The sequence below is a fragment of the Ursus maritimus genome, unplaced genomic scaffold (assembly GCF_017311325.1).
Source record: "Ursus maritimus isolate PB19 unplaced genomic scaffold, ASM1731132v1 scaffold_33, whole genome shotgun sequence".
Lineage (NCBI taxonomy): Eukaryota > Metazoa > Chordata > Mammalia > Carnivora > Ursidae > Ursus > Ursus maritimus.
Genome location: NW_024425897.1, coordinates 2,606,314 through 2,629,493, shown reverse-complemented (window position 1 = coordinate 2,629,493; position 23,180 = coordinate 2,606,314). Strand labels below are relative to the sequence as shown.

At 44.3% G+C, this 23,180-nt stretch overlaps 1 protein-coding gene and 1 long non-coding RNA gene across 2 annotated transcripts in view; both read left to right on the top strand.

Moving 5' to 3' along the window:
- DGCR2 (DiGeorge syndrome critical region gene 2) overlaps nucleotides 1-23,180 on the top strand; it is an 89,515-nt gene that overhangs the window by 15,484 nt on the left and 50,851 nt on the right. The window contains exon 2 of the mRNA XM_040619570.1: nucleotides 13,023-13,145. Coding sequence (XP_040475504.1) covers nucleotides 13,023-13,145 — 123 coding nt within the window. The remainder of the gene's footprint in view (nucleotides 1-13,022; nucleotides 13,146-23,180) is intronic.
- On the top strand, nucleotides 19,829-21,234 carry LOC121099914. Its single transcript, XR_005831644.1, has 2 exons — nucleotides 19,829-20,889; nucleotides 21,040-21,234. It is a non-coding gene; the product is annotated as an uncharacterized LOC121099914 (long non-coding RNA).

The window sequence follows — 23,180 nt, the reverse complement described above, 5'->3', positions numbered from 1 at the left end:
CTGCCACTTTGTAGTCAGCCCCTCTTCCTACCTTGAGGTTTCCACCTCATAACCACTGGTTTTTTGATGAATTTTAGTTTATAACATTGTTTTCTAATATAGATCATGCTTTTAGAGATGTAAGTACTTTGCCTAACCCAAGTTCAGAAAGATTTTATTATTTTTCTGCCAGAAGTTTTATAGGGTTAGATTTTACATGTAAGTCTTTGGTCTGTTTTGAGTTAATTTCTGTATCCAATGTGAGGTTCAGTTTTTGATATGGGTATGTCTAGTTGTTCCACCACCACTTGCTGAAGGCTGCTTTTTCCCACTGAATTGTCTTTGCACCTTTATCAAAAATCAGTTGGCCACGTTTATGTGGGTCTATTTCTGGGCTCTGTATTTTTCTGTTCCATTGATCTATATATCTTCACCACACTTTCGATCAAAGAAGTTTTAAATTTTGAAGTTTATCAGTTTTTTTCTTTTCCATTTACATTTTCTGTGTTTCTCTAAGAACTGTTTGCTGCCCCGAGGTAGTGAAGATCTTCTGCTTCCTTACTAGACTGAGCTCTGTGAAGGCAAAGACCGTGTGCTCTTCTTGCTTTCATCTAGCAGTGCCGGGCCTGCAAGAGGTACAAGACTGTGCTAACAGTTTTGTCTTAAGGATTTAAATATAATAATGCATTCGAGGCATTTGGTACACTGCCTGGCGCATGCAAAATGAACACACAGGAAGCTGATCTTGCTCCAGCTGTTTCTCTTGGAATGAACTGGTTATATTGTACTATGGTTGTCATCAAAATGTGGTCTGAGTGGTGGATGAAACAGCCAATGGATGTTACATCAGATGCAAGATAGCTATTACTCCAGCTCTACCCCACCCTCTTGCCCTGGTCTTATTCCCACATTCGAACCGTCCCCCACCCCAACCTCCGTAAAATATAGACTGATTGCTGGTTGCTGTTCTTTTCTTCAAAGTGTCATTCATTTAATAGAGATGCTTGGTGAACCTGCCTCTCTCTCCTCTTTCATCTTGTCCAGTCACATCCTTTTCCTTTGGGCCTCCCCCTCCTCTTCTAAGATAACTTACTTTAAGCAGGGCCTTCTTCCCCAGACATCTACTTAAGAAGAAGCTGGAGGACAAGGCAAGGCAATGAGCCAGTGTCCCAGTTGGGCAGTATCTGAAGATAGAAGATACCGTAAGTGACGGTCAGTCCATCTCCCAGGTGTAGAAAATGCTTGTGACTTGTAAAAAGTAAATACTGAAGTTTGGGCCTTGTCACTTTGTTCTGCTGTGGTGGTTTCTAGCATCAGCCTTGGGACTCCTTGGCTGATAGGAGAAAGTGGCTTCCCCTAGCATGGCAGCCTTTCCCACCTCCCACCCCCCGTCAGCTGTCACAGCGGAGCTGGGTCACCTGCCTGGCAGGGTGACAGGAGAGCAGGGGATGTCCTCACTCAGACTCAGCAGTCAGATGAGTCTCCCCTCCCATGTGGAGGGCTGACTGAGGGTGATTCTCCTCCTGCCCCAGGGCAGTTTGGAAATGGGTTTGGTGGTCACAGTGAGTAGGGAGCAACTGGCATTTTGGAAAGCATAGCAAAGAATTTTGGCTGTATTTCAAAACCACAGTATTTTGGTACATACCTGGCCCTGTAGGTCCCTATCCAGTAGTCAGACACTCCTCGTCTCTGGGGTTTGTATTGCTGACCTCCACAGAGGCACTACATTTCATAAGTCCTGTGTTTTTTGTCTTAACAAAGGGAAAATGGGTCAGAATTGGAAAGTTTGGGCCCAGCCCTCTGAGGAAGGATGGGTTAGCCATGCCCCAAATCAGAATGCAGGGCATCCTGTTGGGGGTGGCTGTGATTCCTGACCTGAGACCTGATTCCCACTTAGTCGAGCTGGTTTGGGATAGAGATCTGGGCGGAGGAGCCAGAGCCTGCCTTCTGGTTCCTGTTCTGCTGCTGTTGACTTGCCATACGAATGGAGCAGGCGGGTCAGCCCTTTTGTGAAATGAGCTGACTAGACTAGATGGATTTTCTGATAAATAGAGCAGTTTCTGGCCTTCCTAATTTAAATTTTACTAGTAAAACTTCCATACTGTAGTCTTCATGAGCCACACACATCCCACTCCCCCTTGGATGCTAGGCCCTCATGTGTGAGAATCACGGGGCCAGCTGGTCTCTGAGTTCCTTGCAGTGTTGACATTCAGATACTCTGTCCTTCCTGCTGTAACCCTGATGCCTGCCAGAGCTGAGGAATGCCCAGCGCTCCCGTTAACAGCAGCCTTGACTGGGCTTCGCTGCTGAGCCCCATGGCAGGCTGTGCTGTGCAGAAGCCCCAGGTCCCAGCACTCTGCTCGCATCTTCCGTGTCTCCAGGTGGATCCCTCGGAGAGCATGTGCCTCTTCAGAGGGCCTCACAGAATCGTTCCAGGTGGCAGAATACATGAAACTGTTCAGCAACTGAGGGCTGCCACATTGTGTCAGGAAGCAGGGAGGTTACAGGCAATCTCACTGGTGCCATGAAGTGACAGCCACTGGGAGAGGGGCTGACGGGGTTGCAGGGGTGACTGTAGGGACTGCTGAGCTCCAGGGGTCCCAAGAACCTGAATGGAGGGGTCGTTGGGGGAAGGCTGGATGGAGGTGGCCGTTTGCCTCGTGGAAGGACAAATGGCATTTAAAACACTGTAGAAAAGGCAACAAGTTTATAATTTAATCATGGTTTATTCTAGAATGATCTCCTGGGAACCATTCCGAATGCCTGGTAATGCTGTCCTCATCTCCTAGTTCTGCCCTCCCAGAACCATTCTCTCCTGCTGCCGATCAGTGTTCTGCTGGAGGTCTCCACTGCCTGCAGCATCCAGTCCTGGAGCCATAGCACATCCCGTGAGGCCAGCTTGCCCCCCAGTGCCTTTTAGTCTTATCTCCTGCTGAGCCCCTGCCAAGCAGAGAGCTCCTTTCCTGCTTTGGTGGCACTGGTCCAGGCTGTACCCTTGACCTGTAGGCTTTCCCTGTAGGCTTTCCCTGTGGTCTCTGGTGGTGCACGTGCTGCCCATCCTGAGGCCTTGTTCAAGCCCCTTATTCTTATACTCTTACCTGAGGACACAGGTGACTACTTCAGAAGGCCCTTTTAGCAGGTATGCCCTGTGTTTTGTATGTTAGTGATCTGAGCTGTCCGCAGTGATCTCTGTCCCCTCCTGAGGGTGTCCAGAGCAACGTGCCTGGCTCAAGTTCCAGCCAGGGAACAACAAGTTCCTGACATGGTGCTGGACAGGACCCAGCATCCCACAGGAGCCGTTCTCCTAGACCTGTCCTGGCACTTACACAGCAGAGCCTTATTTTCAGATCCTCTTTCCCCTCTGCCGCTGGTGTGTGGTGCGGTGCCGGATAAATATCCCTGTCCCAGTCCTGCCTTGGGTGGGGGTGGAATGAGACCCAGGGAAGCAGCTCTTGCTCTTTCCAAGGAAGAATGTCTGAGCGGTGTGATGGAGGCTGCACTGCCCACCTGGGAGCGGGTCTGCTAAGAGACTGGGGCCTCCTGGTGCCTGGGTGGGCACTCCAGCAAGGCATGGAGGGCTGTGTCTGAGGGTGCACCTCTGCCCTGTGCAGACCCTCGGAGCCGGCTGGGGGCAGTGGGAGGAGATGGGATGCAATTCTCTCTTGCATTTCCTGGCTGGAGATTTTCGATTTCCAGAGCTTTGTGGCTGTGGACATGAGTGCTTCCGCTCTTCCCTGTCTTCCTCTGTTTCTCTGTGGACAGATGTTAGGAGAAATTGATTCCAAACAATTAAGGCCGCATACTAAATTTCACACAGTAATTTGAGACAGCTCAGCTTACATAATTTAAAATGAGGCCAACGCTTGCTGACGAAGAAATTGAATCCAGAGAGAGAATCTGTATTGCAGAGGCTTCTAAATTTCTGCAGGCCCCGAATCCTCTAATTCCCAAACGTTGCATGTCTCTGGGGGCTCTGCAAGGTCAAAACCATTTTCATAATAATAGCAAGGGGTGGTTAGCCTCTTTCATTCTCTCACCAGTGAGCAGTGGCATTGCCAGAGGCCACTTGACATGTGATTGATGGCTAATGGGTTGCGTGCTTGGGATTCTCTCTCCCTCTCTGTCTCTGTCTCTCTCTTTTTTAAAGGATTTTTTTAAAAGCTGTGGTAAAACCCACATAACATAAAATTTACCACTGTAGCCATTTTTAAGCGTACACTTCAGTGGCAGTAAGTACATTGACACTGCTGTGCCACTGTCCCCACCATCCCTCTCCAGAATTCTTTTCATCTTCCCAAACTGAAACTCTATCCCCATTAGACAACTCTCCGTTCCCCTTGCCCCCAGGCCCTGGTAATCTCTGCGCTCCTTTCTGTGTCTGAATTTGACTCCTCTGCGGCACCTCGCATAAGTGGAATCGTACAGTATTTGTCCTTTTGTGTCTGGCTTGTTTCACTGAGCACGGTGTCCTCCAGGTCCGTCCTTGCTGTAGCACTTGTCAGAATTTCTTTCTGACCTGATGATATTCCATTGAATAGATATACCACGTGTTTATTGATGTTGGTGAATGCTTGGGTTGTTACACCTTTTGGCTATTGTGAGTAATGCTGCTGTGAGCATCAGTGTACAGGCGTCTGAGTCCCTACCTTCACTCCTTTTGGGCATATAGCTAGGAGTGGAATTGCCAGGTCATATGTGTTTTAACCTTTGAGTGTATGTTTGGGAACCTGGTGTTTACAAAATTCCTTGGTTTTAATTTCTAATACAGTATATGTTTCTGTTACAGTACAGTATACATATACAGTATATGTTGATAGATATAACCCACAGAAACCAAAGATCTTTGGGGTCCTCAGAAATTTCATGTGCATAAGGGGGTTTGGGAATGAAAATGTTTGAGAACTGCTTAGTGCGAAGTTCTCATTTTGGTTCTGTGGCCTTGCACTTACAGAGTTTAGGGCATGGGTTATTTTGAAAAGTGTCAACAATCCCTTGGCTAGGAATGGCCTGCCTTTGTCTCCCATTTGCTAGCCAGGAGATAGGCATCACAAGAAAGGTTTGGGGCAGGCCCTTGGCAAAGCCAGTAGGGGGCAGAGGTTGTGACTATTGTTGAACAACTTTAGAGGTGGCAGAAATTGTGCCGGACGCTTTACAAAGGGACTTAAGAGGATATTGAGGAAGAAAAGGAAAAGGAATGTTGATTTGCAGCTTGAATTATGTTAGTAGGACCCAGCAGAATTGCTGGCTGACTTACCAAGCAACTGTGTGTCAGTCCCCGCCACACGAAGCAAGCTCCGTCATGTCCCAGGTCTACCTGCTTTGTTTACCACTCTGGCCCAGGACACTTGCCTGGCACAAAGTGGCGCTTGGTAAATATTTTTTGAATGAGCAATTCACATGTATTAACCAGTGACTCACACATGGGACTGCTGTCAGAAGAGCTCCTGTACTACAGGTGAGTCAGGAAGGGAGAGGACCTTTCCTGGGGATATCAGAGAACTTTTGACACTTTGCTATAGACTTAAAGGATAGAGGAAGATCTGTGAGCAGTTCGGTTCATCTGACATTTAGTGAGTGCCCCCCTGTGCTGGGTGCTGGGTATGGGGTGGAGGATAAAGATTTATCCCTACGCTTACACTCTAGGACAGGGTTTGGCAAAATCTATAGCTGGCCGCTTTTTAAAAAAAAAACATGTTTCTGCGCGTATCAACAGCTCATTCCTTTTGTTTGTGTGTGTGTGTGTGTGTGAGAGAGAGAGCACACGAGCATGGGGGGGAGGGTGTAGAGGGAGAAGCAGACTCCCCGCTGAGCAGGGAGCCCGACGCAGCACTGGATGCCAGGACCCTGGGATCGTGACCTGAGCTGAAGGCTGACGCTTTACCGACTGAGCCCCCCAGGCATCCGGCTCCTTCCTTTTTATTGCTGAGTAAATAGTCCACAGTACTGCAATTCGTTTATCCATTCACTTATTTTGGACATAACGTGTTTCTAGCTTTTGGCTGTTACAAATAAAATTACTCTTTGTATGGACATGTAACTTTCCTTTCTCTTGGGTAAATGCCTGGAAGTGGAATGACTGGGTCATATAATGGGTGTATATTCAGCTTTCTATAAAATGTCAAATTGTTTTCCAAAGTAGTTGTACAATTTTACATTCGTACTAGCAGTGTAGCAGGGTTCCAATTATTTCGCATACTTGTCAACACTTGATACCGTCATTCTTTTTAATTTTTTTTTTTTAAGATTTTATTTATTTATTCGACAGAGATAGAGACAGCCAGCAAGAGAGAACACAAGCAGGGGGAGTGGGAGAGGAAGAAGCAGGCTCATAGCGGAGGAGCCTGTTGTGGGGCTCGATCCCACAACGCCGGGATCACGCCCCGAGCCGAAGGCAGACGCTTAACCGCTGTGCCACCCAGGCGCCCCCATTCTTTTTAATTTTAGCCATTCTAATAAGTGTGTAATGGTAGCTCATTATGGTTTTAATTTGCATTTCCTTAGTGACTAATGTTGAATATCTTTTATGTGCTTATGTGCCATCTGTGTATCTTGTTTGGTTAAATGTGCTTTAAAATATTTTGCCACTTTAAAATTACGTAGGTTGTTTTATTATTATTGACATTTGAGAGTTCTTTATACTTTTTGGGTACAAGCCCTTTGTCAGATATTTGATTTACAAATGTTTTCTCATAGTATGTGACTTGTCTTTTCATTCTTTTCACAGTATCTTTGAAGAAGAAAAGTTCTCAATGTTGATGAAGCCCAGTTTATCAACTTTTCCTTTTATGGATCATGCTTTGGCTATATGTATCTAAGAAATCTTTGCCTAGCCCAAAGTCACAAAGATTTTCTCCTGTGTTTTCTTATAAGTTTTATAGTTTTAGGTCTATGATCTATTTTGAGTTAGTTTTTGGTACAAGGAATGGATCAAAATTCTTTCTTTCTTCTTTCTTTCTTTTTTGATGGATATCCACAGTTGTCGCAGGACCATTTGTTGAAGGGACTGTTCTTTCTCCAGGGAATTGCCTTTGTACCTTGGTTATAAATTACCACCACATACATGGGCCTATTGATCTTGTAGACTGTACTCTGGTTCCATTGATCTTGATGCCTGTCTTTGATGCTTATGGCATACTATCTTGATTACCGTACCTTTACAGTAATTCTTGAAGTCAAATAGTATAAGTCCTCCAACTTTGTTCTTCCTTTCCAAAGTTGTTTTAGGTATTTTAAGTCCTTTTCATTTTCATTCGAATTTTCGAGTCGTTTTGTCAATTTCTACAAAAAGGCTTGCTGGAATGAATATTGATGGGATTGGATTGAATCTGTAGATGGATGTGGGTAGAATGGGTATCTTTTTTTTTTTTCAAGCTTTATTTATTTATTTTTGAGCAAGAGAGCATGAACAGGGGAAGAGAGAGAGAATCCTCAAGCAGACTCTCCACTGAGTGGGGAACCCAGTGTGGGGCTCAATTCCAGGACCCTGAGATCATGACCTGAGCTGAAACCAAGAGTCACTCAACCAACTGAGCCACCCTGGTGCCCCTAGAATTGGTATCTTAACGACATTTGGTCTGTTGATCCGTGAACACTTCATATGTCCCCATGGGTTTAGGTCTTTAAAAAATTTCTCTTAGCAATTTCATACTATATTTTCATATTTATTTCATATATATTTCATACATATTTTGAATGTATAGGACTTGTACATCTGTCATTAGATTTATCCCTAAGTATTTCCTATTTTTTTGATGCAGTTGTTAAGGCAATTTTAAATATTTTAATTTCTGGAACAGTTTGTATAGAGCTGGTCTTATTTTGGGGCACCTGGGTTGCACAGTTGGTTGGGCTCTTGGTTTCAGCTCCGGTTGTGGTCTTGGGGTCGTGGGATCGAGCCACGCAACAGGCTCCACACTCAGCTCGTGGGGTCTGCTTGGGATTCCCCGGCCGCCCCCCTGCCCCGCTCCTTCCCCTGCTTGCTCGCTCATGCTCTCTCTCAAATAAATAAATAAATAAATAAATAAATAAATAAATAAAATTCTAAGAAAAAAAAGTGTTGGTCTTATTTATTCCTTAAATATGTGGTAGAATTTCCCAGGGAAGCCATCAGGGTTTGGAATTTTCTTAGGCTTCAACTAAAAATTCAGTTTCTTACGTAGCTGTAAGGTTACTCAGGTGTCTGGGCTGCCTTTTTGAGTGAGCTTTGGTAGTTTGTGCTTTTCAAGGAATTTATTTTATCTAAGTTGTTGAACTTACTGATATAAAGTTGTTTGTACTATTGCCTTATTATTTTCCCCTTATTATCCTATTTAAAATCTCTGAAATCCTAGTGATATCATGACAGTGGTATTTTGTGTTCTTAATTTTTTCCTGAGTCTTGACTAGAGGTTTATTAATGTTATTAATCTTATAGAAAAACAGCTTTTGTTTTCATTATTTTCTCTAATACTCTGTTTTGTATATTTCCACTCCAATCTTCATAATTTCTTTTCTGCTGTTTGCTTTGGGTTTCATTTGCTTTGCTTTTCTAATTTCTTAAAGAAGAAGCTGAGATTACTGATTCGAGACCTTCTTTTCTGATACAGGAGTTTAATGCAGTACATTTGCCTCTGGGACCTGTTTTAGTTGTGTCCCACAAATTTTCATCAATTTAAAATGCTTTCTAATTTCCCTTTTCATTTCTTCTTTGACCCATAGGCTATTTGGAAGTGTGTCAATTGTTTCCATATAGTTGGGGGATTTTCCAGATATCTCTCTGCCATTGATTTTTAATTTAATTCCGTTGTGGCTAAACAACATACTCTGTATGCTTTGAATCATCATAAATTTATTGGCAATTTGTTTTGTGGCCCGTAATATTGTCTATTACGGTAAATGTTATACACGCTTATGAAAATAATGTGTATTCTGCTGTTGTTGGCCAGAGAGTTCTGGAAATGTCGGTTGGTGGTGTTCAGGTTATCTGTATCCTTGCTGATTTCCTGTCTGCTTCTTCTATCAGTAATTGGGAGAGGGGATGGAAATTAGTTGTGAATTTGTCAATGATAGCAGTTTTTCCTTCATATTTTAAAGCTTTGCTATAGATGCATAAACATTTTAGGATTATTTTGTCTTTTGTCATTATTAAATGACCTTCTTTATTCCTGGTAATATTTGCTCTGAAGTCTACTTTGTGTAATATTAATTTGGCTATTCCAGCTTTCTTTTGATCAGTGTTAGCACGGTGTATCTTTTTCCATTCTTTTATTTTTACCTAAGTATGTCCTTCTATAAAGTGGGTTTCTTTTAGACAGTATGTAACTGGGTCTTGTTTTTTTACCTGTGTGAAAATTCTGGTTTTTAACTGGGGTGTTTAGATCACCTCATCTATTTATTAATAAGGCAGAATTAATTAAAATTTGCCGTTTTGTTGTTTTCTCTTTGTACCATCTGTTTGTTTTCTTTTTCTTTCTTTTTTTTTTTTTTTAAAGATTTTATTTATTTATTTGACAGAGATAGAGACAGCCAGCGAGAGAGGGAACACAAGCAGGGGGAGTGGGAGAGGAAGAAGCAGGCTCCTAGCGGAGGAGCCTGATGTGGGGCTCGATCCCAGAACTCCGGGACCACGCCCTGAGCCGAAGGCAGACGCCCAACGACTGCGCCACCCAGGCGCCCCTTGTTTTCTTTTTCTTTCTGCCTTTTGGATTGAGTGTTTTTATTCCATTTTGTCATCTTCTTTGACTTATTTGTTAAAAACTCAAGCTGGCTTTGTGGTATTCGTCTTGAACACCCTGCAGCTGACCTTCGCAGGACAGACTGCTTTACGTATAGTATGAGAGGCTTGAGATGGTGTGCTTCTCCTCCCTTCCCAGCTTTCGTGCTGGCATTGTCGAAGTTCTACTTCCGCAATGTAGGATACATGTTTTTGCTTTAAATAATTCTAGGTTGACTCCTTTTTTTGTTTTCAGAACTTCAAAATGTTGCTCCACCATCTTCCAGCTTGTATTGTTTCTAACAAGAAATCTGCCGTCATGTTTGTTTGTTTTCCTCTGCGGAATACGTCTTTTTTTCTCTGGCTACTCTTAAGATTTTCTCTTTATTACTGGTTTTAAGCAATTTGATTGTGATGTGCCTTGGAGTAGTTTTCTTTCTATTTCTTATGTTTGGGGTTCACTGAGTGACTTGGATCTGTGGGGTTTCATCGAATTGGGAAATGTTTTTGTTATTGTTTCTTCAAATATTTTGTCTGTCTCCCCACCCCCCAAGTCTGTGTATCACACAGCTCACAGTTCATTGTTTTCTAGCCTTTCTTTCAGTGTTTCAGAGTATCTGTTGTTGTGGTCAAGTCATTCATTTTTTCCTCTGAAACTGAGTCTGTTCGTCCTGTGCCTTGCCGTTTTCATCTCTAGGAGTGGATTTGCCTCTTTCTTAAAGTCTTCCATGTCTATTGAACATGTTTGATTTTTCCTCTAGCTTCTTGAGCATTTGGGACACAGTTTTAACTTCAATGTCCTTGTCTACTCTTATCATTTGTTCCTTTTCTGAGTCAGTTTTGATTGAGTTTCTTTTCATTTTGTTCATAATTTCCTGTTTCTTTGCATGTCTGGTAATTTTTTTATTGAGTGCCAGACTTTGTGAGTTTTGCCTTTTTTGGTTACTGTGTATTTTTGCCTTCCTATAAATATTCTCGAGCTTTGTTCTAGGATGTGACTTGGAAACTGTTTGAACCTTTTAGCTGTTGGTTTTTAATTGTCGTTAGGCTGCGTTTAGTCTGGAATTCATTTTTCTCCACTAACAAGGCAGGACTCTTCTGAGTACTTGATTCAGTGCCCCACAGGTTATGAGTTTTTCCAGACTGGCTTCTGAGAACAGGCACTGTTTGTGGTCCTGCTGNNNNTCGATTATTGTTTCCGTGCTATCCTAAATGGTGACCTGGGGTAGTTTCCTCACACCACACACTGATCAGTACTCTGCTTCATTCCCTGAGGGGTTCCTTTCTAGATCTCTGGAGTCTTACTTTTGGGCCACTGTCTCTTCTCCAGGACTCTTCAGAGCTGTCCTGTGAGTGCTACCTGCCTTGATTTCCCCCAATTTTTAGCTGCATCCACTTACCTCAAAGAGTCTTCTGCACCCCTGGAGTCCCTTTCCCTGTTTTGTAGCCTGGAAATGTTCTTGAGGCAGTAAGGCTCACTTTACATGTTCCCTGACTCAGGGATCACTATTCTTTGTTGCTTGATGACAGTGTCTGGAGAACTGCTGTTTCCTAATATTTTGTCCCTTTTTTTTCTCCCAGTTGTTTCAGGTGGGCAGTTAAATCTATCCCTGTAACTCCCATCTTGGCCGGAAGGCTTTATAAAATACACATACAGCATTGTGACTCTTTTGTCCGTGTCACATATTTACCAGAGGCTTTCCTTATGGTGAGATTGATTGATTGACCACAGTGTGTAGTGGCAGGTGGAGAAGAGCGAACACTGGATCCGTGATTGCTTTCCCTGGCCCTTCCTCCCTTCCCTGCCTCAGAGTGGAAGACTCCCAGACATATGCCTGACCCTGGGGGTGATGTGGGTTGTCTCTGCTTGCCGAGCACTCTGAAGAGGCTCTCTGGTGAAGGTACTGATGCTCTGGTACACGGTTCCCTGCGTGGCATCCTGGGGTGGTGGTGTGGGGAGGGCCGAGGCCTAGCTTCTATGTCCTGCCTAATTTGGGAGGTTCATCTACCTTGGTTAATTAGAGTGATGCTTGGCTCTGGTTACTTAGACCAGTGATGGGACAGGACTCAGGGGTAGGGGTATTTCCTTTTTCTTCCTGGATTTCAGTGGAGTGATTCCAGGACAAGGAAGACCACAGAGCGAGCAGGCCCATGGTAAGAGAGCTCTGTTTGTTTCTTCTTCCTGTGTTATCATGTTCGTGTGCAGGACTTCATCCCGCACACCTCAGTGCTTTTCCTTGGTTCCATGTTTGTCTAGGTAGCAGCTGTCACCTCACTTCACAAGTGTGGTTTGAAGGACCAGAGGAAATACTTTTGCCTGTGCGGGTCATTTAGTCTCTCTTAGTCATTGATTCCAACTTCGCTGTTGTAGCTCAAAAGCAGCCACGGACGATACATATTCGTGGCCATGTTCCAATAAAACTTTATTTAAAAAACAAGTGGGAAGGGCAGGAGTTGGCCCGAAGACTATGATTTGCCAACGCTGCCTCAATTTAAGTCCTCACTTTACGGAGTTATTTGATTATTTTCGTGTGGTTCCCCCTATTACAGTTGCTTCCAGAAACCATTGCCAGTTCCGCCTTGCTTAAAACACAGATCTCATCATGTTACTTACTAACTAAATAACCTCTGGCTCCCTATAACATTCCTAGTAAAGGTCAGAATTATCGTACCCTCAAAGCCTCCACAGTCTGACCCTTTTTATATTTCTGATCTTACCTCCAGTGATTTCTCGTCTGTCAGCTCGCACACCGTCTACTTGGCATGTTCTCCTGCCCCGTGACATTTCTGTAAGCTTTACTTTTTCTGGAATGTTTTCTCCCTTCCTATTACATTATATGTGTCCATTGAAACCATCAGCCTACCTTGGGAACCCTGTTTACATCCCTCCTTCTCTCAGAAGGATCCAGAGCCCCTCAGGTGCAGGCAGTTTCTCCTTCCTTCGTGCTGTTTGAGCACTCTGTGGTGCGCCCTCCTGATTTGCTCTTTGTCAGAAACGTGTGTGTGTCTTTCCTGTTGACCCAGAATCCCTCCTGCGGTGGGAGGCGTGCCCTCTTGTGACCTCTGTAGTCTAGCGCAGAGCCTGGCTCAGCAGAAACGTGGCAAGTGTGTTTGAGGTGGCACATAAAGAGCGATGTCTTGGGGGTGCATTGCTCCGGGGACTCGTGTCGTGGTGGGCACGGCTCCTGGCTCCTTGTTCGGGCCCACGCGCAGGCCCCTGAGGAGGCGGGCTGTGGACAGGCTGCCCGAGTCAGGCCGCGCTGCTGGGCCCGGGCGGCGGCAGGCCTGGCTGTCCCAGGTCTCCACTGCTGCTGCCGCTTCCTCAACGGCCTCTTGCCCTTTGGTTCCACAGAGCTGCGGTGCAACCCTGGGCAGTTTGCCTGTCGTAGCGGCGCCATCCAGTGCATCCCCCTCCCCTGGCAGTGTGACGGCTGGGTGACTTGTGAGGATGAGAGCGACGAAGCCGACTGTCCAGGTGAGTGTGTCGGGCAGGTGGCCTCCTGCGGCCCCGCCTGTCCATCAGAGCTGCGTGATTGTGCTTCCATGAGGGGGGATGGCGTCCGCTGCAGCCTGTGCTGTATCCACTCACTGGAAGCTTCTATTGAGCTGACCCCCTCCCCTCCTCTCTTTCTTTAAAAATAGATGCCCAACGCAGGCAGATCCCAGAATTTGCAAAGTCGCAGGGTCAGGGCTGGGGTGAGGCAAGAGAGGTGCCCAGGATGCCACGTTTTGGTTGGCACTGCTAACCCTGAGAGCAGCGCCCCTGAAATGTGCCCTCTTGCCTCCTCCTTGCCTGGCTTTGGAGGTAGGTGCTTTCTGAGACTTGGCTAGAATCCTGATGAGGGTCATCAGACTGGCTTTGGCTGTGCCAATCCATCCTGCTCACTCTGTCCCTAGTAATTGTTCACTGGGGTTTTTCTCCTGACAATGCATGGGCTCCTAAAGATATATGCAGATGCCACGGAAAGTCTAAACTTGTTGGTTCTCCACTTGGTTTCTGCCCCAGCACCCTCACGGAGTGTAACACACCTCATGAGTAATGGTGTTCGCTACATCCCTGGTTCTTTGGGTTAGGATGGAAGATGTAGTATCTTGCATTTGCCCGTAACACACACACACACACACACACACACACACACACACAAAGAGAGAGTAATTTGTTTAAGACCCGGGTGGCACCAATAAAGTCCCTAAGAAGAAGGTGTGTTTATTCTGCCTTGAGAACCTCAGACCTAATAACTCTTCAGCCTGACATTTAAATTTCTTGACATTCTGGTTTGGTTCTACTTTACCAACCTGATTTATTGCCATTTTCCCTTTAGCGGCTCAGCTGGGCTGTTTCCTGTGCCCACCCCATGATGAATTTCCTAGCCAAATGCTTCATTCATGCCTTTCTCTTTGCCCGGGATCCTCTTGTTCTGTTTATATGTGGACAGATCTTGCCTGTCCTTCAAGGCTTGGCTCAAATGATACCACAACAAGCAGGCATCTCTGGGCCCTTGGGGTGGAGGTTGTCTTCTGCCAGCCCCTCTTCTCTTTCTCTGACAGCATCTAGAATGGTAATTCTCGGGGCGCCTGGGTGGCTCAGTCGTTAAGCGTCTGCCTTCGGCTCAGGGCGTGATCCCGGAGTTCTGGGATCGAGCCCCACGTCAGGCTTCTCTGCTGGGAGGCTGCTTCTCCCTCTCCCACTCCCCCCGCTTGTGTTCCCTCTCTCGCTGGCTGTCTCTCTCTCTCTCTCTCTGTCAAATAAATAAGATAAAATCTTTAAAAACAACAGCAACAACAAAACACCAAATACCTCTCTAGAATCCCGGAACTTCAACCACAACATAGTCACACAAAAGGGAATATATTCATTAAAAAAAAAAAAAAAGAATGGTAATTTTCACCATAACCTGTGGGCCATGCTTGATCTCCTTCCAGACTGTGAGCTCTCCGAAAACAGGACACCTGTCCTCTTCCTAAGTGTGACCTGGCCGAGGACAGAGGTCCTTTTTAACATTCGGTAAACGGAAGGAGTGTTGTAATTCCTATGGGTCAGGTACTGAAGAAAAACCAGTTACCTCCAACCGTGGGGATCAGGTCGGGTATCAAATACAAGGTGACATTTGAGCTCGGGACAGTTCTTTGAAGGGGGCTCTAAAATAAGAAGCAGGGGCGCCTGGGTGGCACAGCGCTTAAGCGTCTGCCTTCGGCTCAGGGCGTGATCCCGGTGTTATGGGATCGAGCCCCACATCAGGCTCCTCCACTATGAGCCTGCTGCTTCCTTTCCCACTCCCCCTGCTTATGTTCCCTCTCTCGCTGGCTGTCTCTCTCTCTGTCAAATAAATAAATAAAATCTTTAAAAAAAATAAAATAAGAAGCAGAGGTGGTCTGGTCTGACTGTTTGCCTGAAAAGATGGCCTTTAGAGGGGATACCAATTATACCTTGAGCCTGTTCATTGGATTATACATGTCTCTGGTTGAGGTTCTTACCTTTCCAAATGAGTTTGAATGGTTGCAGCTGGGGCAGAAGGTTCTGGGACAGCCCTGTGTCTGGGAGCCCACCTAAGGAAGGATCCTTAGGTCACAGCCTGGAGAGCATGAACTACCCTGTGCTCAGGATATGGATACTCCATGTTCTCTCAGCTGAGGACCAGTGGTTGTGACTGGGAGCTTCCCTGGGTCTGCTTTATGGGATGAGACTTCGTATCCAGCCTCCTAGAGAATATTCTGAAAAAAGAACCAAGTGATTCTTTCCTGGCTTTCAAGTGGAAGGATGACTTATTTGCTGATCTCAAAGTGCCTTTTGGGGGACGCCTGGGTGGCTCAGTTGTCAAAGTGCCTTTTGCCTTAGCTTTTAAGGTTGTGTGTAATAACTGTTCTGTTGTGTAGGTACTGAAAACAATGGTATGCACTCCAGTTCATCTTGTTCATCTCTCCATCCACTGTAGACTTGGCAAACCCAGGAACTTGGTAAAGGCAGAGACTAGATTTGATTTCTCTTCTGGGCCACGTGGTCTGGCACAGGAGGTCACAAGTCGCTCACCCCAAGTGTTAAGATTTGAGGTTACAAAGGTTGATATGTTTTCTCCCCAAACAGAGAAATAAAGTCTATCCAACAGGAGCCTGGAGTTCTGAGTGGATAGTGTGCTCCCGGCTCTAGCCACTGAGAGCACAATGATCACGGCAGTGTGCGGAGACTCACGGAGCCCTGATAGGGCCAAGGAGTGTTTGAGGAGGGGTGGGGGGGCTAAGGCGCTTGCAGACCTCCTGGCTCACTCCTGGCCTCCCCTTGTGTCTGGTACCATGTCTGTCCCGTGGTGTAGTGCCACGCCATGATCCAGGTGATCAGTAAGCTTTGATTTCTGATTGTTCCTAAAGCTGGGATTCTGAGAAATGTAAGTTATGAAAATATATGAGGAATAATATAGTACTTGTTTCTCACTTTCCTGAATCAATAATTGCTGAAATTTTGTCATATTTTCTTTTTTTTAAATTAAATTTTAAAAAACATCATGAATATGTTAAATCCTCATTAACAATCCCCCCTACCAAAAAAAAAAAAAAGAAGAAGAAGAAGAAGAAAAATCCTTGTGTGTGGGGAGGGGAGTGTGGAAATGTGAACAGGGAGTTAGCTGATAACTACCTTTGCCATGGCCTTCCTCTATATGGGGAGAGTTTAAATAAACCTCTATATGGGGAAGCTCTAGCCATGCTTGGTCAGGTTTTTGAACATGGGGTTCAGGACTTCTGGAGAGGGACCATATGAGATTATTTCATTGTCCTCCTGAAAGCCTTCTAAAATTACAGTAAAAGAGTATAGAAGATATAAAAGATATAAAATGGGAAAAGATGGAACAGTAGACCAGTAATTTCAGCATGTTTTTGGAAGATAGGAAATGGGTGGTGTGCTAGATATAGTCTGGGCATTCAATACGTTGCCTGCATTTCCGGGGCTGGAAGGCTGGAGCTTTCTTACTCAGACCCACTGCCAGCAGGCTTTGGCTGTCATTAGCCCCAGAGATCCTTCCCACGAAGTTTGGAAGGTAGAAGGGAGGTGGACTCCTCTTCCTCTGGCAGTGGTGTGGGGTGCGTGGGTGAATGAGTACAGCGGCCTCCATAGCCTCCTCTGGCCAGGGCTGCAGAGCAGCTGTGATTGGCAGAGGTTTTCTGTGGTTTCCTGTCCTGTGGACGGCTTCCTGACTCTGGACTACAACTGCAGAGGTGGAATGGAAAGCAAGAGGTGGCTCACTTTTGTACACACTCCAGCCTCTTGAGTTGTTCTGCAAGTACCTAATGCAAGTATTAAACTCCTTTATTTTTGAAACACCTAGCGTGGTTTCTGTTCTTCTGCCCGAACCATCTTTGATGTAAATGGGAACTAACAAAAAATGCATTAAATTTTTCAATGGAGAAAAATGTGTGACTTTATTAAGAAACATTAAAGAAGATTTGAATAAATAGAGACAGGATATTCTTGGCTAGGAAGACTCAGTACGGTAAAGTGGCCTGTTTTTATATTGATCTGTGGAGTCCGTGCATCTCCACAGGGGTTTTTGGGAAATGTGACAAGTCAGTTTTAAAATGTGTGGAAGAATAAAGTCCTAATATTGCAGGACACTCTGAAGAAGAGTATGGCGTGAGCAGTTGCCTTACCTGTGTCAAGGCTTATGTTATTGTTGGCTTGGCGAAGCGCAGATTGGCCCATGCGACAGAAGAGCTGCCAGAAACAGACCCGAGAAACAATATATGGCACAGGTGGGATTACGTATCACTGGGCAGAGGGTAGGTTCCTCAGTCATAGCACCGTGACAGTTGGGAAAGAACGTTTACACAATGTACAGAAAAATCAAGTTTCAGGTTTATTGAAGAAAAACTTCTAGAACACAATCTAGGAGAATACCTTTATGACCTTGGTAGGAACGGGTGTTCTTATTTTAAGTCACAAAAAGAATCAACTCTAAAATTAAAATGACCAGTTTTATTAGATTAAAATTAAAATCTTCCCTTTTTCAAGAGGTACCTGTAAAGAATGTGAACAGACAAGCCACAGAGTGGGAACATATTTGCAATATGTATAGCCTGTAAAGGATTACAGTCCAGCACATATAAAGAACTCCTGCATATGGACAAAAGACACACAGGCATGTCACAGAAGAATTAACAAGAACCGGGCTTAAACAGATAAAAAGATACTCGACCTCATTAGAATTCCAAGGCCACAGTGAGATTCCACTTTACAGTTATTTAGATTGGCAAAAATTAAGATGTCTGCTGGCAGAAATTAAGGTATCTGACAAAACCAAGTTTGGAGAGGATGTGAGTGACTTGGAAATCTTATCTGGTGCTGGTAGGCAGACAAGTTGATGCACCTGCTTTGGAAAACTGGCATTAACTTGTAAAGTTGAACATTCTCCTATTCTGTGATCCGGGATTTCCATTTGGGGGAGCTCTAGAGAAATTCTTGCAGCCCTCTTCATACCAGTAAACATCTTGGAAACAACCCAAATGTCCGTGTTCACATGATGGCATATTACGGACCAACAACAGTGAGTAGTAGGTCCTTGCAGCAACATCCGTGGATCTTAAGGGCAACATGTAGGTGACAAAGGGAAATTGCCAGAAAGGACAACACAGTAAAGACAAGCAAAGTGACCACTGCCTTATGTGCAGGTACATACGGGCGTGATAAGCAAAAATGGCAAAATGGTGATACACAAAATTTGGGCTCCTGGTTCCTCCCCGGTGGGGAGACAGAGGAATAATACCAGGAGACACAATCCAACAGCTGATGTTTGGGTTCTGAAGTAGGGTGGGGGTTGGGGTGGAGGGCTCACAACTATATTTTTTTATCAGGTTTTATTTCTTACGTATGTGTTACATATGTTCTTTGGAATATGTCAGGTATTATGTAGACTTTTTTTTTTCTTCAAGAAAAGCTAACAGGGGGAGAGTGAACTTAGCACAGCAGAGAAACTATAACCATGAGCCTTCTTGAGGGAGAGATGATTAGGAAATGAGCTGGTTTGACAGGCAGCACCACTGAAAGGCTTGGTGCTCTAAATACTGAGGCCCATGGGCACCTGACATTGGACTGCATTGGGGTTGGTGGGATTCTCTTTCACCACCTGTCTCCCTTCCTTGCTGTGCAGAGCTAGATGACTCTCCCAGCGGCAGACAGGAAGTTTATTTTGTAGACCAACACTGCCCTGTATAGTAGCCATGAGTCACATGTGGCTATTGAGCACTTGAAATGTGGCCATTTCGAACAAGGGTGGACTACAAGTGTAAAGTCCACATCAGTTGTCAGACTTGGTACAACGAAAAAGTAAAACACCCCATTAATACTTTTTTACATTGTTGATGTGTTGAAATGAGAATATTTTTAATATATTGGGTTAAATTAAATCATTAAAATTAATTTCATTTCTTGTTGAAATGTGGTTTGCATTACGTTTCTGTTGGATAGCACTTGGACTTAAAGTCGGAAAAATAAGAGACACCAGGCCCAGCAGAGGGGAGCTGTAGATGTTGAAAACAGAGGAATTAAGGGACGCCTGGGTGGCTCAGTCATTAAGTGTCTGCCTTCGGCTCAGGTCAGGATCCCAGGATCCTGGGATCGAGCCCCGCATCGGGCTCCCTGCTCAGCAGTGGGCAGTCTGCTTCTCCCTCTCCCACTCCCCCTGCTTGTGTTCCCTCTCTCGCTGCCTCTCTGTCAAATAAATAAATAAAATCTTAAAAAAGAAAAGAAAAGAAAACAGAGGAATTAAGAGAAATTCTCTATGGGGACAGGTGACAGCCATGTCTTCTGCCCTGCTCCCCAAATGCCAGCAGCCAGGGCTGTTTCCTCAGGCACGGGATTGGAGGAGTCTGTCCTGGAGAAACTAGCACTTCGTGGAAGAGGTAGAAGAGGTATCAATGTAATGGAGGCTTCCCAGCTAAAAGGCTGACTCTCCCACTCTGCTCCCCCACCTTGAGGCTCACCTGAACACCACTAGTGCTCACAGAGCCTCTGATAAGCTGAACCACCTTCCTCTTTTTTTTTTTTTTAAGATTTTATTTATTTATTTGACAGAGAGAGACATAGCCAGTGAGAGAGGGAATACAAGGAGGGGAAGTGGGAGAGGAAGAAGCAGTCTCCCAGCGGAGGAGCCTGATGCGGGGCTCGATCCCAGAACGCCGGGATCACGCCCTGAGCCGAAGGCAGACGCTTAATGACTGAGCCACCCAGGCGCCCCTGAACCACCTTCCTCTTAAACCTGAAAGGTAGCTCGTGCTTTCTAGACTCTAGAAGAAAACATCTGGATGCTCACTGGACTCTGAACAAAGCATCCTAGACCAGAAGAGTCAGAACAAAGGGACCTGAGGTGGTTAATTCTGCTGTGTGTAAAATGGTGGTCAAATGCAAGGGTTCAGAACCAAGCTGCTGGGGCTGGAACCTTGTCTCTACCACTTACTGGCTGTGGTCCTGTGGACAAGATGGTTTTTGAACTTCATTGTCCTCATTTGTGACATGGGCAAAGTACCAGTGCCTGCCTCTTACAGTTCTTTTGAGGCTTTTAAATAATGTGATACCTATAAAGTGCTTAGAGCAGAACATGGCACATAGTAACCTCTCAATATATCTTAGAAGTGACTGTTATTTTATAAATTCAGGGAGAAGAAGCAAACTTTGAAAATATATTCTGACATGTTTCAAACTGGCAGTCTAGGAAACTCCCAACCCCTCGTCCCCCTGCCCCCCCCCCCACAAGAAAAGAAACTAGAGAACAGTTAAAATAACTTTACAGAAGCTCTGGAAAACAGTCACAGGTCTACAGGAACGCCCAGTCAAGAAAAAGCCACATCGAAACGGTAGGAATTTTTGTGACATTTTTACTCCCTTCTGCCGCACCCGCTCCCCACCTGGCACAGAAGGTCTGAAGGAAGCAACAGCCCAGTTTGAAAATCCTTGCTCCTAATAGGATGGAGCAGGGCAGACCTTACTTGCAACATTCTAGCTTGTCTGGGGGACTGTCTGAGGGACTGATCTCTGTTTTCTCTGACTGGAAGCTCAGTTCTCAGGCTGTGAAAAGATGTGGAAAGTGGCATACGGTGCTGCTGAAAGCCACAGGGGGACTGCAGAGCTGCAGATGCCTGGGGCAAGGGATTAGGGGTAGAGGGATACAACAATATTTAAGAATATTGAGAAACTGGGTGACACTTTCTGTGAAATTAAGACATTTAAAAATAGCCATGTATACTTAGGAATAAAAAAAGTTCACACACAGGTGCAGGCAAGATGCATGTGCAGAAAAGACTTAAGAAGACCTTAAGCCTTCACCCCACAGTGGTCCCAAGGTTCAGAACAAACCATGCTAATTAGGGAAGGTCTTTAACAGAGCCAGTCCGCAAAGACTGGGAAAGGTGGCTGTATATTCAGATGGCTGATTTTCAACAACAAAATCACAAGGCATACAAAGGAAGAGGAAAACATAGCCCATTTAAAGGAATAAGATTAAGTGCCAGAAACTATCCATGAGGACACAGACGTTGGACATACTAGACAAATGTTTTAAAAGTGTCTTAAATGTGCTCAAAGAGCTAAAGGAAAACAGAGAACTAAAGGAAATCAGGATAACAATATATGAACAAAATGAGAATACCAACAAAGAGAAAAATTTTAAAGACAAACACTGTAACTGAATTGAAAAATCCATTGGACGGGTTGAATAGAAGCCTCCATTGGTCAGAAGAAAGACTAAGGGAACTTACAGGACATTTGAAATTATTGAATCTTTGGGACAAGTGAACAAAGAAAGGTGAACAGAGCCTTGGGGACTTAGAAGGTCACAGTAACTATCAATAATAGCAGAATACACATTTTTTCCTCCCATGCACATATAATATTCTCCAGGATAGACCATATGTTAGACCACAAAAGAAGTCAATACATTTAGAAGATTGAAATTATACAAAGTATGCTTTCCAATTACAATGGAATGAAACTAGAAATCAACAGTAGAAGGAAAATGGGAAAATTCACAAATACATGGAAATTCAATAACACACTTTTTAAAAAAAATATTTATTTATTTGACAGAGATAGAGACAGCCAGCGAGAGAGGGAACATAAGCAGCAGGAGTGGGAGAGGAAGAAGCAGGCTCCTAGCGGAGGAGCCTGATGTGGGGCTCGATCCCATAACGCCAGGATCACGCCCTGAGCCGAAGGCAGACGCTTAATGACTGCGCCACCCAGGCGCCCCTCAATAACACACTCTTAAACAGTCAGTGTCAAGAAGAAATCACAACGGAAACTAGAAAATAATGAAAACACAACATATCAAAACCAATGGGATGCAGTGAAAACAGTTCTAAGAGGGAAATTACAGCTGTACATGTTACATTAAAAAAAGAGAGATCCCAAGTCAACAACCTAACTTCACACCTTAAGGAACTAGGAGGAGAAGAATGAACTAAACCCAAAACTAGCAGAAGGAAGAAAATAAAGATTAGAACAGAGATAAATAGAGAATAGAAAAACAGTAGGGAAAAATCAGTGAAATCAAAGATCAAAATTGACAAACCTTTAGCTAGAATGACTAGAGAGAAAACACCTAGATAACTAAAAGAAGAAATGGAATTGACATTATTACCAATTTTACAGAAATAAAGAGGATTATGAGAGAGCACTCTGAAGAATTGTATGCCAACAAATTGGATGACCTAGGTGAAACAGAAAATTCCCAGAAACGAGCTTCCAGAAGAAAATTACAGACCAATATCCCATAAACATTGATGCAAAAATTCTGAGCAGAGTACTAGGAAACAAAATCTAACAGCATATTAAGAGGATTATATACTATAACTGAATGGATTTACTCTTGGAATGCAAGGATGGTTCCGCAAACTAAACTCCATCAATGTAATACACCACACTAACAGAATGTAGGGGAGGAAACCACATGTTCATCTCAATGCAGAAAAAACATTTTGCAAAATTAACCATTCTTTTATGATAAAAATACTCAACAAGCTAGGATTAGAAGGAGACTACTAGAAATAATAAAGGCTATATAGGGCACACCCACAGTGGTCATCCTACTCCGTAGTAAAGACTGAAAGCTTTTCCTCTAAGATGAGAAACAGGACAAGGATTTCACCACTTCTGTTCCACATGGTGTTGGAAATTAATTCTAGCCTGAGCAATTAGACCAGAAAATAAAGGCATCAGTATTGGGAAGGAAGAAGTAAAAGTATCCCTGTTCACGGGTGGCATGATTTTATCTGTAGAAAACCCTAAGGATCACACACACACACACACACACACACACACACACCCCTCTGTTGGAACTAATAAAATAATTAAGCAAAGTTTAAGGATACAAAATCAACACAAAAATTCAGTTATGTTTCTTTACGCTAACAATGAACAAACAGGAAAAAAAAATGAAGGAGGCAGCTCCATATTCAATAGCATCAAAAAGAATAACAATTTTAATCAAGGAGGTTGACAGACTGGTACACTGAAAACTACGAAACACTGCTG